Here is an 11,732-nt window from a genome sequence, read left to right as displayed (position 1 = left end):
ATCTCAGTTCTGCTGCAGGATAAATTTATTGACTAGTCTGCGTTGTGAATCATTTGACTATTAAAGGCAATTCAATAAAATCTAATACTGTAATCCTGTAGAAAAATTAAATATTGATCTCAAATTAAACAAGTTTTATCAAACAAGTTCCAGACCAACCTGGGAACTTTACTTTACTGCAAGGTCGCTTCACGTTTTTAATTTTACATTACAAGCACGCACTTCAATTTACAGATAGTTGCTTGTGCGCTCTCCATTTCTGTCTTTATGGGATTCCTTGTTTTTACAAAGCAGATTAAGCTTTGTGCAAATCACATCATCTTTTCTGGCTTAAAAGAACAAATTGTTTAAAATCGTCCCTTTGGGGGGGAGACACTTAGTGTCTTTGTTCAGAAAGAACTCATCGGGGGTTTTTTGAAGCAAAAACAGCAGAAATACGCAGCCAATCAGAGACACCCAATCGAAGTGTGTTTGTGTTCTGCCCAGGCTATTTGCGAATATACAACATTTTAAATCCCAGTGAAGTGACACGGCTGGGTTAGTTCTATTAAGGGTAACAAATTCTTAAGGATAAAATATTTAAAACAGAAAAACTCACAAACAGCAAATACTTTGAAAGAAAGAGATTTGGTCAAGACGACAAGTGCAACATGGTTTTATTGTCAAACTGGTAATTAAGATATGAACTTGATTAATGCCATATCAAATCTTAATCTCCGCTGTAGTAAAGTGCCGATCAAATCGAGTTGCCCTGGGTGCCCTAGTACATTTTCTGTCTGGTTTGGAACTGCAATATGAAATCCTACAAATTATGAAAAGCCCTTTTTTTCCCCTCCCTCCTTCCTCTCAACCCACACGTCTAGAGCTGAATGTGCAAACATGATGATCACAAAGCTTTACTATTCTGTGTATTGAGGCATCTTTTCTCCCTTGCTTTTCAGTCCTAGTGCTTGTACAAGACGAACCAGCTGCAGTCTGAAGTTTGGTGGGAGTCGTCATGGGAGGTCTCCCGCGGTGACGGGCTGCACATGCACAGCGAGGCAAACGTTAGCGAGCCACCCGGACTTCTCTGCCGCTCAATCGGGTCGGATAAAAATTACAAAACTAAAATAAACGGTGCCGTTTAAAGGTCAGCCACGCGTGAACGTCGAGAGGTCACTTTTGGGTACGAGCCGGCACTCTGGGGAGTTCGGCCTCTGCGGTTTCTCAGTGGCCGTCCTGTGCAATATGGAATCTTCATGAGCGCCACTACATTAAACTCCTGGTCTCAGTTTGTGTAACTTACCGAAAAAATGTTTTAAAAAAATTAAAAAACTACGCATACAACAAATAACGCATGGAAAACACACACCCACACGTCAGTCGTTCAAAAATCGTTCACTCTTCTCACAGAGTCAGCATTATGGTTTCACCTCCACCCGACAAGGCGGATTACGAAAAAAAGCAACGAAGTCAACGAAAAAAAAAAGAAAAAAAAAACCTCATGAGATATTGCACAGACAAGTGCCGGCACAGAATACAACAGTCTCTTTCCAACAGCCCAGCCTGTGCATAGGAAAAATAAAGCACTTATGGTGTTCACACACTCCATCCCCCTACCCCTTTTGTAAAGCTTTGTTACACATCAAAGTGGGAAAGACGAATGACTGTGAAATCTACTCCACTCAGCAGAAAAGAAAAAGCAAAACCTCTGCGTGTTGTTAAGAGTACAAAAACAAAACAAAAAAAACCTGATGATGGCTGAGGAAGAGTCCGGGTCCGTTGGCAACAGTGAGGGGAAAAGCAAAAACCTAAATAAGAACAGTAGTAGCAGGCTGAAGACTGGAGAGAAGAGAAGCAGGTGATGTTGAGACTGGATGGAAGCCAGCATGGAGAAAAATCTCTCAAGTTTCATTCAATAAATAGCATTGTGGAATATGAAAAAAAAAAAAAAAAAGATTCCTCAAGCAAAAATATGTAAATTCCTCTGTTCAGTTCATTAGGAGAAACAACCAGTTATAATCCATGTTGCACCGTGATTCTAATACATCCCCGCCAACCGATGGCGGTCAGCGCTGCGGCTCTATCGGCGAATTCAGTCCATCCTGGTTAAGTTGGGTATTTAGTGAGTTTCTTCTAGCAAACCAAACCCAGATAACAGTCTGTTTTGTTGGTTTTTTTTTTTTTTAAACACCCTGTTAAGCGTGTGTAAAGCTCCTTGACGTGTACAGTCAGCTCCCGCTCCGCTTTCTGTCCCTCGCAACCCCATTACTGTACAGTCATTATCTGTGGAGCAAGACAAAGGCTTCCAGCTTCTCGGGAATGTTCCCCCGGTAGTGGAGGCTGTGCTTGATGATGGCCCTGGCAGCGAGGCACTGCAGCGTGGTGTGGTTGATGGGCTGGATGACGTTCCGGGCCAGCTCCTTCTCGTCCAGGAGGTCGCAGGCCGTCTGCTGGAAGGCGTTGGTGCTGTCGAAGTGATTCCCGCAGGAAATCAGCAGGTTCATGATGTCGGGGTGACCGTTGGATGCAGCTATGTGGAGGGGGCTGTGGGACAAATGAACAAGATTGTTAGATTGTGCCACAGATTTATTCCCAGCAGAGTCTACAAGCAACTTGCAACAGTATTTGCACCAGAAAGCTCAGATTTCAGAGCATTTTAAAAGATGACCACAAACAGAAGCGCACAGCTGAAGTTACTCGGGGAAAGAATGTGGTTCACAACATTTTGTCCACAAATTAAATGTGAACAGTGTGGTCTGCCAATCCATACGAGTCTGCTTTGAAATTTCTCGACCAGCTTCGTACATCTAGACACTGAAGTTTTTGCCTGTTGCCATTTGCAAAATAGCTCAATATAAATCAGTTTGGATGGAGAGAATCTGAACTTCAGTTTTCAAAATAAATGATCAGAAAGTTGTTCCAGACATCCTGACTCATGAATATGGGGCAGCATTATGTACTTTCCAGGCACATGGTGCCATTTACAGAACTATTAAGTAACTATGTTACCGTCAGTTATAAAAATGTTGTACATGTCAAACATGACTTGACTTTGCAATTTAACGCCTTGAATTGGCCTTGTGGCTCTTTCTGACACTCTGCCTTCAGCACGTCATCACAATGTTTCTCCATTAAGCCTTTCGCAACGTTCTGAGGCGTTTTGGACTGAGAAGTAGTTCCTGTGATGATCTCAGCAGACTCTCAGCTCCACCAGGTGTATACCAATTGCTGTTGCCACTAGTCTGGAGGAGCCGAGTGGGGGAGTCATGGGACAGCCCCCGGCGACTCCCCCACTCGGAAAGTTACCTCTGCATATTTCAAAATGTGTGGCTAATTAGAAACTGAACTTTTTATTGCTTTCTTGCAACAAAGGACTTCTGCAGGCCACTCTTATATGAAGATCACATTGTTGGAGAGCAAAACCTGCTGCCAACAGATTCGACCGCTTCAGCAACTCCCAAAGATCCCATAGGCCTCTTGCAGATTCTGATTTGTTCTCAATACAACTTGAAACAAATAAAGAGATGAAATATAGAAATGTAAGCTAAACTTTTCAGGCTTGAAAAATTTCCCATCCAGTTCACAAATGTGCAGTCCCTACTATTGGTCTATCACTTACTGTAAAGCTCCAGTAACATACATGTATACTGTGCTTATAGAGACGTGAATACTTTTGCAAGGTAGTGCATCAAGCCTTTTATTTATTTATATATATATATATAAATATATATACAAAAACAGAGGAACAGTTTAGGTCTAAGTGTTTTCAGTAGAAAGCGGACCTGTTGTCGTCTTCGTCTCGGCTGTTGACATCCGCCCCGCACTCGAGGAGGATGGACGCCACCGTGAGGGAGGGAAACTTGCACACAGGGTAGCGGCCCACGCAGGTGGTGTTGCGGTCCACTGCCAGGTGTAAAGGGGTGAAGCCGTTCTTCCCACACGGCTGGAGCTTCAGGAACCTAAGAGGGTAAAAGTTTTGAAGCGCTGAGTCAAAAACACTCAAACAACCATGAGTCATTAATCGTATGAAGGCAATCAGGATGTTGAGACTGAATCATAGTTTTTTGGGTGTGAATGACAGAAAAGTTCAAAGACCTATGATGAGAACAAAGTTACACTGATCCCATTTTATAAGCAAAAATGAGTCATTTTACAATATTAGGTCAGAGAATATCACTTCAAAATGATTTTTCTCATTCTGCCACATACCTATAGATGGTTTCCTTCTTGAAATGGTCCTGCTCTGTGGTACACGGCACCTTCTCCAGGAGACAAATGAGGTGCAGGATAATCGACAAGGCCTTGCTGAGCTGAGCGGGGTCAGGCGGCATCGGCCCGATCTGTTTGACCGCTCGCTCTATCTCCAACACGCTCTTGGTCAAGATTCCCATCAGGTCCTCAAAGGACACGGATGTCCCCAGGAGTCCCTTGGCCCTGTCCTGCAGCATGAAGGAGAAGAGTTCGGCGAACGACAGCAGGCTGGAGGTCGTCATGGGGCTCAGCGGGTCCAGGTTGTTCTGCTGCATTTCCAGCGCATACTTCCACAGGTTGATGCAGCGCTCAAAGTTTCCCGAGTCAGCGTAGACGGCGCCCCGGTAACGGATGTAGTAGGATGTGTCTGGATGCTGGGGGCCCAGGATTCTCTCCCGGATGAGCAGCGCCTGCATCCGCATCTCGTCCGGGTCGGAGATCAACCCGTCCAGCTCCTCCCCGTTTGTGACCTGAAAGGAAGATTTCAAACACTTGAATATATCTGGGAATATCACCATGGTGAAAGCACCAAAGATTTTTTTTTATGAAATGAGAAATAATTCCTAATCAAAGAAAAGTTTTAAGCAGTCTCTTTTACTTAGCCTCCACTTCTTTAAAACCCAACAATCACAGACAGTAAAAATAATCCTCACCTCTTTAGCATAGTCGTAAGCCATGATGAGATGCTTGGGTTCCGGTTTGTGGACGATGTTACTGTCTGTGTATCTCAGGTCCATGGCTCTCTTCCAATACTTTAACGCTCCCAGCAGATCTCTCTTCTTGTCGACGAACGTTGCTCCCAAAAGCTCCAAGGCATCAATTCGCTCCGTGTGACTCGTCTGCAGGAGGAAACAACGCGGCTTTTCCAGTAAGTGATTCAAAACACAAACTCTCACGTTCTCATGCTGACAAAACACCTCGCACGGCTATCGGCGGAAAAGGCTGACCTGCTGGTGCGTCGTCAGGTAGTCTACGATGTTAGTGTGGCCAGTGACGCTGGCAGAGAGGAGCGGAGTCATGCCGTAGCCGTCCCGCTCCATGGTTGCGCCGTACTGCAGCAACATCCGCATGATCTCCAGGCTGCCGGACTCTGCGCAGTCATGCAGCGCCGTGTTACCTGAGATCAGAGACGACGCAGACCTTAAAGTCAGGCTGTAGACTTATTTATATCCAGTCAGAAGATTAAAAAAAAATCATGTTGCATCACTACAGGCTACTAGGAATTCATCTCAGGCACAATTAATACCTCCTCTTTTCATAAGGAGTTCAATAACGCTGAAAAATGTCGTTAGTCTCAAAAGGAAAAAAAAATAAATTAAAAAAATTGTACTTAACAGATTTGAGTTTTTGTAAAATTGCAGCAATAGAAATTAAGTATGTCTTGCCTTGGTTTTTATTCGTATTATTATTTTCTTGGTATCTTACTGCCAATTTTATTATTTATCAACTTAATTTTATTTCTTATTTTATGATTTATCTACCTATGATTATATAATTATTGTGAGGCACTTTGGTCAGCCGAGGTTGTTGTAAATGTGCTATGCAAATAAACTTTGACTTGATGTGTGAACTATATTTTGTTTTCGACTTGTTTCCTTTCTGCTACTTTGTACCGTGGCGTGTAAAAGTATTCACCTCGGATGTTTTCTCAGTTTGTCTTGTAACAACCAAAAACTATGTATTTCTTTTGGATCTTATGACACACCGACCGGTGTGTCACCGGTGATTATATAAAAAAAAATAATGAAGTTGTTATAAAACACATGAACTAAAACTATAAAAAAAAAAGTTTACTAATGCATCCAAATGAGATGTAGTGCTGCACAATTCAAGCTAAATATTTAATTGCAATAATATTGCAACACAGTAATTGATGACTTTATTATTACATAATGTCCCCACCACTGGTTGCTGGTTTCCATTTAACTGGCTAAATGTTTGGTTTGCAGATCTTCAACAAACGACACCTAAAATGTTAAATCCTGTCACATATTGCAGCCAAGCTGTCCCTTGCAAATGCGATGCTACAGCAAGAGATTGATGATAACTGTGATTGGATGCATTGAGCAGGTCTAGTAAACCCCAGAGCAAAACTGCTACTTTTAAAAGTCACCCACTTAGTAAACAGAGTCCACCTGTGTGTGACTTCATGTATCCAGCTGGTCTCTGAAGGCCTCACCGGCTTATTAGAGAACATTGGTGAGCACACAATGTTCTCACGTTGAAGACCAAGGTCAAAAGCAGAGAATGCTATGCAGAAGTTCTAAGTAGCTTTAGGTAAAAGAAAAACCTACAACCCAAGCTTTGAGTTGTCTGTAAGATGTTCAATCTGTACCCAAAACAAGAGCATGGCACAACTGCAAACTTGGCAAAGCGACAGGCTAAAAAAGGAGACCATCAATTAGAGAAGCAGCCAAGACATCCATGATTACTCTGCAGAAAACCACAGCAGCGGCTGACGGGACAATCTCTGGTTGGGTTCTCCACAGATCAGGCCTTAATGGAGGAGTGGCAAGAAAATAGCTGGGATGTCCCGTTTGCAGTTCCCCACAAGCTATGAGAGAGAAACCGCAAACATACATCTGGTCAGATGAAACCATCTGGCCTAAATGCCAAAAATAAGCTAAACTAATATTGTACATCGCCTCAAAAAGGAAAACTAAACAGCACGTCTATTAAGGAACACATTTGTGGAAGAATCATGTTGCGGAGATGATTTTCCTCAGAAGGAAGAGGAGAGGTTTTTTTGTCCCTTCCTCAATTTTCTGTTTGCATTTAATCATATAAAACCCTGATGTGTATAAAAACACGTCAATAAAACAAAAAGCAAAGACAGAAGACCAAGGGGTATGAATACTTCTACAACACCAGACTTACAGACTTTAGTTTTCAAAACATCTTAATGTATTTTTTGAACATTTTTAGCCTGATCTTTTCTCTTGAACATTATCAGAGCAACATGTTGTTGTTTGCCAACCCACTGACCTACAAATGAGTCAAGCATAAAAAAAGGTAAATAAACCTAAAGGAATGGACCAGAGCTGTTCACACACAATTTCATCTTTTAATACAATTTCATCTTTTTTGGTCTTTTTCCCCACCAGGCAGTCTCTGTCATAGAGACATTTTTCCTTCTAATTCTTGAGAGTGCTACAAAACACATGTGTGTCTATTTATAGTTTCTAAATTGTAACAAAATAAAAATCCTTGATTAGCTCCACTGATGATGTCTAAAACATCTCGGTCTTAAAGGGCTGATCTTTGAGGAAGCTTTTAACCAGATCAAAAATAAATCTTTCCAGAATTAAACCCACTACAATTTCTGCAGTAGATGCACGTGTTTTACCTTCATTAAAAAAGGAGGCAACAATTTAAATGTACTAAAGAGCCACCTGTATCTTTTTCTACATCTATTATTCAATTTTCAGGCAAACAAAAACATACAAGTTCGATTTAGTGGTTTCTGGATAAACGACAACTGAGGCTCCCACTGGATCAAAACAAGCTTTTCACAAAAACTTTGACAGCAGTTTGATATGACCGAGCTACAGGAGGTTCAAATGTCCAACAGGTGGGATTGAGTTTCATAACTTGACTGCAGAAACTGTTTTAACATGCTTCGTGTATTAAGGATATTGCATAAAGAATACCGTAATATTGTTTTCCTTATTTGGTCCTAATCATGCAGTTGCTACACTTTCCACTGCATCTAAAAAAGTAAAAAAAAAATAGTGAAGATATGAAACTCTCAGAATTTCAGAGGAACTTTGAAAACAAAGGCTAACTATGGAATATTTTAAAGCAGAAGCTAAGCCTGAACACCAACAAGTTATTGAGAAACTAAAGGAGGAAAATGCACTGATTTAATGACAGCAGACTAGAGGTTTGCTTATTATTAGGTGATTTCTATTATTTGATTCTACCACTTCTTACTAGCTTAACTAGCACTGAGCCAATCATTTTTTTTAAGAAAGAAGTCGCTCATTATAAATGTAATGGGTGGAAAAAAAATACCAATGATCACAGTTGTATTGGTAAAGGAGGATACAGCTCCTGTTCAAACTCACTGAACAGAAATTAATGTTGCATCATCCATACGCTGCAATTTAATCAGGCGAGCTGAAGGTAAGCTGTATGAGAAATGTTGTTCTTTTTCTTTTTTAAATCAATGATGTGTAGGAGGTGGGAACTAATATATGCCAACCTAATACATGTGCCTGCTTGCAGGTTTGTCACTGTTCTGCAGGATTTACATGATAATTACACGATGGAGACAGATTTTGAGAATGCAACTCCCATGTCAAGCGTTCGCTGAACCGCATGCACCAGTTATTTGCTGCACACACCATATGTTACATTACATTGTATAACAAATAAAGGATTGAGGTTCGTGTAATACTATAATTTGTAATCATATACTGTTGACATGATCTATGAGTAAATGACCTGGGATCTTTTAGTGTTTCTGGAACTCTAAGTAAAAAGACTAAGTCTGATACTTCAGACACACCCAGACAGAGACAGAGCTGACGTAGCTTTCCATTGAAACCAGAAGTTCGTGTTGGTATGCTGAGTCATTTAGGCCAGAAATATGCAAATGCATCTCCATTTTTGTGTCGTATGACATTGTTTTACAAGCTGTGTGGTGGTTCTGGTTCATTTTGATGCACTGGTCTGGCTAGTTTTAGTGGCCAATACTGACAACTTGTTTTCTCTGAGGTCTGACCTCCAAAATCACAACACAAAGGGAACAGATGTGCTGCTGTTTTTTTGTTTTTTGTTTTTTTTTTGGAATCAACAGTTTGAATCCAGCAGAAAAGGAATTAAAAGATGATCTCCCTTTAACCATTAAGGGATATGATTATGTAGATGATCAAAAAACACAAAAACTGTTGATTGATGGATTTATAGACTTGAAATTTGGTGACTATAATGATCGGTTCAGTATTCACCGAAAGTCCATTAGAAGATTGTTTTTTTTTTGTTTGTCTTCATAGAGCACATCTAAAATACCCAAAACAAAATAAAGCCTGGGAAGTTGAAGTTTCTAGGAGCAATACTACATGAGACCCTATTGGCTGATGTTTGCAGAGCAGCAAATCCAGGAGCGCATAAAAACAAATTTTAAAACAATGAATTTAAGTTCTCTTTATCACTATCTTCAATAAGTTTTCCTTGTATCATTTTGAAAGCTTGCATCATGTTGGAAGCATTTTATCTTGACATAAATGTTGCCAATATAGCTGTCAGTATGCAATCAGTTAAATATGATAAATTCTGACCTGATTCTGCTAGAGGCTGGTTTTTGTTTAAAGGAAGTCACCCCTTGCTAACTGAGGAAGAAGAGGGATTACTGCAAAGTAAATGATTTGATGCAACTGGTTAGGCTTCCTGAGGCTGAAGATTTTTTTGTCTGACTTTACTCATGATTCCAAAGTCTGCATTAGCTGGGGACAGACAGCACATGTAGTTAGGCTAAAAATGTGATAAGTGTATGAAAAGTAAAAAATGAACTTGTCAAATTCTGACCAAATCTGGACAGAAATCAAATAATGTTAGTGTGCAGACAACAGCTGCAGACAGTAGATTGTCCATGTAGGTTTACTTCTTCTGATTTTATTAGTAGTTGACGTTTTTTTTCCTGCAAAAAACCTAAAATTTAGTTGGGCTTTAGTTGATTTTGGTCAACTGCTTATTCCATTATACCTCCCTAAGCACTTAACTGGGCTGAGACAGTGTATGTAGTCTGGGTACATTTGAACTTACCTTTTACACTTTTCCTGTTGACATCCGCACCTTTCTCCAGCAGGTACTGCGCTATCTCTTTGTGGCCCTTGTAACAGGAAATCATTAGACACGTGTGTCCGTGTCTGTTGGCCACCTCCAGGTCAGCTTTGTGCTCCACTAGGTATCTGACGATGTCCAGGTGCCCGTCAAAGCAGGCTGCCCTCAGGGGCGTAGAGTTGGTGAGGGTCGTGCTGTTGACAGAAGCTCCGTGCCCCAGCAGGGACTGGACCACCTTCAGGTGACCCGCCGCAGAGGCAGCCCAGAGAGGCGGCGCCCCCTCTATTGTCTCCCCATCAAAGTTCACCGAGCCTCCGACCTCGACCGGAGCGCAGCAGCATTCCAGCAGGTACTCCACCAGGTCCAGGTGGCCGTACCGGGCGGCCATCAGCAACGGGGTGGCTCCGTTCGTCTTCTCGCCCATCAGCTTGGTGACTTCATGTCCATCTTTGTTCTCCAACAGTTTCTGAAGCAAACGGAGTTTCCCGTCCCTGGCCGCGTTATACACCGCCGTCTTTAAATCCATATCTGACGGCGAGCTTCACGGTTGGGGTCAAAGGGTAATGATGTCGGTAAAACAAAGGGGGGCAAGGGTCACTTGAAGCTGGGAACCCTTTGTTTACAACCTTCCAATTTCAAGCTAACGCTAAGCTAGTTAGCTTCGGTTTTGTTATTAAGAGCCCAGAGAGGTACGAGGCTGTTAACAGATCAGCCTTTGCACTTTGGCATCAGTACAGTCGGTTATGTGAAACTTTACGTCTATTAATAACCGAGTCGTTTCAAACGACCCTTGATGATCAGGCGGTACATTTAACGACGAGCTAGCGAGTTAGCTAATAAACTTCCTTGATCGATGAAGCTCGAATACTGTTCTACTTTTCACCTCTTTACTGCTCGTCTGTGCGACTCTCTCCCGCTGGTGTGTCTTCCTCTCCTTCGTCAGCTCTGTTCCCTTCGCTCGTCATTGTTCCACGGCATTTCGCGGTTTTTATATCCTCCTTCTTAGGGCCGAAGAGAAGAAATTCACCCCCGCCCGTAATCCCGTGCTACTGCCGCGGCTGTTAGCCTAGCCTGGAAAACGACCGAAAGAGCTGGGGATATCCCCCAGTGTCAGAGCGGAGTGTTTCCTCTCACACGCGTCAAAAAAAAGCAAAAATCAAAAGGAAACTGATTCTATCCCCTAGAAAGGGGAGGGTTATACTCTTCCGGTGAAACCACTCAGCGAACTGACTCGGTGGAATATTTCCCAAAGAGGTAAAACGTAAATTAGGGAGCCTAACCGCCCACGAGCAGACCGGACGATCACGACTCCGTTTCTGTCAAATCACCAGCTCAACGCAGTCTTTTCTCTCCTTAAAGGGGAATGACTGACGGGCCACTGTCCAATCACAGATCGGGTAGCTTGTTACGTAGTCGATCGCAGGAAACTAAAGTTGGGAAGAATACGGAGCAAGACTAAAGGTGTACTGATCAAACTTTGGCAAATATGCGGCTTTCTAAAACATGAGCTTGGAGGAAGTAAAAATATGTGCGTTGCCAGCTGAAATTTAAAAATCAGATTAACAAAAAATCTGATTAGAATTGTTTTTTTGTTTTTTTAAATCCGGAATCGAAATAACAATTCCTCCCGCAAAATTAAACGAAAATCAAATTTATCAAGTGTCTTGCAAAAGTATTCAACTGACTGAAGTTTTTAATTTTAAAAATGTGTGATG

At 41.9% G+C, this 11,732-nt stretch overlaps 1 protein-coding gene across 1 annotated transcript; it reads right to left on the bottom strand.

Annotated features, from left to right (window-relative positions):
* Positions 1-639: 639 nt before the first annotated feature.
* Positions 640-11,351, bottom strand: fem1c (fem-1 homolog C). Its single transcript, XM_005794879.2, has 6 exons — positions 10,000-11,351; positions 5,181-5,350; positions 4,887-5,072; positions 4,192-4,703; positions 3,765-3,941; positions 640-2,526 (listed from the first exon to the last, which is right to left on the bottom strand). The coding sequence occupies exons 1-6, from the start codon at positions 10,541-10,543 to the stop codon at positions 2,262-2,264; spliced, it is 1,854 nt and encodes a 617-aa protein (XP_005794936.1). The 5' UTR covers positions 10,544-11,351; the 3' UTR covers positions 640-2,261.
* Positions 11,352-11,732: the final 381 nt, after the last annotated feature.

Source organism: Xiphophorus maculatus, chromosome 12 (genome assembly GCF_002775205.1).
Source record: "Xiphophorus maculatus strain JP 163 A chromosome 12, X_maculatus-5.0-male, whole genome shotgun sequence".
NCBI classification, from domain to species: Eukaryota; Metazoa; Chordata; class Actinopteri; order Cyprinodontiformes; family Poeciliidae; genus Xiphophorus; species Xiphophorus maculatus.
Note: the sequence above shows the minus strand (reverse complement) of the source record. Positions and strands in the feature narration are given on the sequence as shown.